This window comes from Anopheles gambiae, chromosome 3 (assembly GCF_943734735.2).
Source record: "Anopheles gambiae chromosome 3, idAnoGambNW_F1_1, whole genome shotgun sequence".
Lineage (NCBI taxonomy): Eukaryota > Metazoa > Arthropoda > Insecta > Diptera > Culicidae > Anopheles > Anopheles gambiae.
Genome location: NC_064602.1, coordinates 45,229,896 through 45,233,827, shown reverse-complemented (window position 1 = coordinate 45,233,827; position 3,932 = coordinate 45,229,896). Strand labels below are relative to the sequence as shown.

The 3,932-nt window shown below is 40.3% G+C and overlaps 1 protein-coding gene across 1 annotated transcript; it reads right to left on the bottom strand.

Moving 5' to 3' along the window:
* Positions 1 to 1,369: 1,369 nt before the first annotated feature.
* On the bottom strand, positions 1,370 to 3,653 carry LOC1279351 (cyclin-dependent kinase 8). The gene is made up of 6 exons (XM_319061.3): positions 3,169 to 3,653; positions 2,836 to 3,087; positions 2,367 to 2,770; positions 1,908 to 2,292; positions 1,803 to 1,841; positions 1,370 to 1,739 (listed from the first exon to the last, which is right to left on the bottom strand). Exons 1-6 carry the CDS (start codon positions 3,388 to 3,390, stop codon positions 1,494 to 1,496), a joined length of 1,548 nt encoding a protein of 515 aa, XP_319061.4. The 5' UTR covers positions 3,391 to 3,653; the 3' UTR covers positions 1,370 to 1,493.
* Between the last annotated feature and the right edge of the window lie 279 nt (positions 3,654 to 3,932).

Genomic DNA, 3,932 nt, shown 5'->3' with positions numbered 1-3,932 from the left:
TCAAAAGTTGCAAGCAACTGCAAGGGGGAAACATACACAACACCCCCAATGTGGTGAGGCAACGCTCTTTCAGATGGACAGACATAACATACAGTGCATCGAGCAAACTGGTTTATCTTTGGGTTAGATGTTTCATATCAGGTAAAGAGAGTCGGTCAGATTTACATATCTGAGCTGATTGATGTTTTGTTTTTTTTTTATGAAGAAAAAAATAATGATCAAATTTCTTCATATTATGATTGTATCATCATCTAAATCATCACATTTTTTTCGTTTCAATTTGGATAGTCCAAATCGCACTTTAATTTTGTGAGCGTGAGTTGCTTGAGAGTGATTTAACATATTCGTTAAGGCGAAATCAGTAAAACTTAAATGATATGAGAAAAAAGATCTTTTAAATTGTATGGCAGTATAACAGTCAGTTTGTGTAGCATGATTATCAGACCGAAGCCTCACAATCATCATGGTAACCTGTCAAACCACAGTGAGGCCCTGTAGAGTGACCAGAAATACTGATGTATATATATATATATCTAGGATTTCAATTTTTTTAATCATTGAACTATAAAACTCAGCTAAACAATAATATCAATCTAAATAATCCAGCGAAAATCAAATGACAGCACGTACGATGAAGTTGTATCAAATGGAGCACTGCTGCGGCCCTAAGCGGTCGGGTAGAGCCCCGAGAAAAAGAACTTGCCACCACTGAGAAAAAAATGTGCATCTTAGTTCTTCTTTGGCTTAGAATTTGCAGTACAATTTTCACATCGACACTTCAGAAAGACCCTCATTTGTGTAACCGCTGAACCAAATCTAATCCATATCTTAGATAAAGGATGCATATTCTCGTGAGATGGAACTTTCATTTTGCGCATTAGGCCCCCCCCCCTCCCCATCCCACTTAACACTTCTTTCGCTTTTACTTTTTTTAACTCAGTTAAGTTTTGAGTTTTAACCTACCGAAAACTACCGATAAAATTTTGATGCGCCTACCGAAAACCGCCAAAATAATCTGGCCACACTGTCTATATGAACTTGATGAACATACAGTAGGTATTCGAAATACGTATAATTTGTTTATCCCTGTTACCAGTTGAAACAACAATCGAGATGATATTTGTTTTAAATCTCTTGGGTTTGTTTTAATATCATCAAGCTACATTAAACAAATGTTGCTTAATTTTTCCAAAATCCATTTAATTAAACCGATTTAATGGTAAAATAAAAATAGCGATGCATTACATGGTTGTTTTGTTATCTTTAGAAAAGTTTTAATAACATAGGACAAGAACAATAGAAAAAAACAACTTACCATTCTGATATTTAAGTGACTTTTAAATCAGTACATCTAATAAACAGAGTATTATCAGTCATGTTTAAAATTGTAGCAAAAATTTGAAATTTTATTTATTAGATTTTATGTTCGGGTCTCTCCATACAGAGATTGCATTTGTTTGCCTATTATAATGTGCTTTGCTTTCCAGTTCATATTAATACCGCTGCTGGAATCCACCTTGTTGACCGCTGTTAAACATCATTTGATTTTGTTGCTGTTGTTGCTGATTTTGCTGCTGCTGTTGCTGATGATACTCTTGCTGTGTCATCCCACCCTGCGAATTATTCGGATGGCCATTCGGTCCCGCAAGTCGCACTCTTTTAGCATTGTTGTGATCCATTCCACCACCTCCTTGGCCGCCGCCACCTGCACCTCCTGCGCCGCCGCCTTGTTGCATTGGCTACAAGAGAAAAGGCATTAGGTTAATTTGCTGCACAATCTTACTTCGCAATTGCTCAATTACATTGCCAGATTGTTGTTGATTCTGTTGCTGCTGCTGTTGCTAAAAATGTAACGTCAATAGCTGGGTTAGTGAACAAAACTAAATGATTTAATGCGACAATCGTACATTTCCTTGCTGATTTTGCTGATTATTCTGTTGTTGCTGTTGCTGCTGCTGTTGCTGCTGTTGTTGCTGTTGCTGTTGTTGTTGCTGCTGCTGTTGCTGCTGTTGTTGTTGTTGCTGCTGCTGTTGCTGCTGTCGCTTTTCCCCTTTATCATCCTGATCCTCATCAGTGAGAAATTCCCGTTTAGGGTATGGTATCGGGCATCCGGCAAATACGTCGGCCGTAGGCATGGGATCTTCGGAAAAGTATGGATCTTGCATGGCCTGCTCCGACGTTATACGTTTGTTCGGATCCATCAAGAGTAACTTCTGCAGAAGATGGAACGCTTTACTGTCTGGCTTGATTTTGTGTCGCTCCATGTACTTCACCAAGGAACAGCTGGCATAACTAAAAAGATAAAAAAAAAACAAGAGTTAAGTTGTGCGTCACATGAAAACAGTCATGAAAATATGCAAATTTACTTTGAGCGCTTGAAGTCCTTCGTAAGTGTGTGGTGTTCCGGCATTTTCCGAATATCCTCCCAGTCCTTGTCCTGCGGAAAGCCCATCACGTTGAATATGCGGTCCAGCTGATCGTGATGGTACGGATTGCTGGTTTTGATATCCTCCTGTCGGCAGTGGAAAATTGGTTCCGATGTTAACAGCTCTGCAAAAATACATCCAATCGCCCATATATCGATCGCTTTCGTGTAATGGCGGGCTCCGAGTAGTAGCTCCGGTGCCCGATACCAAAAGGTGACGACCACCGGATCAAGATCTGCTAACGGTTTCAACGGCGCGTTGAATAGACGGGCAAACCCCATATCGGCTATCTTGACACGGCCACGCTCGTTTCCTTCACCCATCACTAAAATGTTGGCCGGTTTCTGGAAGGATGCAGTTGCAACATAATTAAAAATTTACCCATAAATAATGCACCAACCGTACTGACCAAATCCCTGTGCAGCACCCAGTTGCTATGCAAATAATGGATTCCGTCCAATATTTGATACAGCAAGCTTTTCACCATTCCCTTCGGTACCATGACTGGTTTTTTCGTCGCTTTGGCCGCACGGTGAAACTTTATAATGTGCCACAGATCATGCTCGGCATAGTCAAACAGCAGCCATACTTTGCGATCCGTGTGCGACAGAAACACGCGGATCAAGTTTATCACATTCGGATGTTTCAATTCGCGCAGTAACTGTCGAAAGAAGTATATAATTTTTAAATATTTTGATTATCAATAATGTATGCACCACTCTCAAGCCATATTCACAATTACCGCAATCTCACGACAAGCGGACATCGATAGACCGGTCCCTTCGATTTGCTTGAGTGCGTAATCCTTGGCATCGTTACCCTCTTTACGGCGGGCCTTATAAACATGTCCGTACGTACCACGGCCCACCTTGCAGCCCTCGTACTCGAACAGATCCTCCACCTTTGCTCGCTCTTGCTGCGTTTTCATCTTAAACTCGTAATCCATCATTACAGCGGTAGTCATCGTAAGGAGTTTAGCACTGACACACAGACAAATTCACTGGCACACAAGGCACGATCTGGGCAGTGGTCGTAGTGAAGAATATCAATCTATTTCTCGTTGATGTATAACACCATTTATACAATGATGCCACAGCAACTACTATCAAATGATTCGTATCGTGAGTTTAGGAGAAGTAAAATAATAAATTCAGTTTGTTTTGCGGTGCTAGTCAAGACAGTATTTGTTTACGTTCACCGCTTTGTGAAGAATTGACAGCATCGTTGCACTATGGAAGATCTCTAGGCCAAAAAACGAAGCAACGTCGCTTGTGCGCTCAAGCTGTGGTTAGACGAGAGATTTTTTGCTGAATTGGTGTGCTGAGAAAGCCTTACAACAGTTACAGCTCTGTTTCATTCATCCTTCGTTTCTATGACCAAAAATGCTCACTTGTCTTTATGACCACCTACCCGGATAGGTAATACATTTTATAAGAAAATTTGTATTTTTATTGGTGGAAAAATGTCTCATTGAACATATTTTATGTTACTATAATTACAATACTT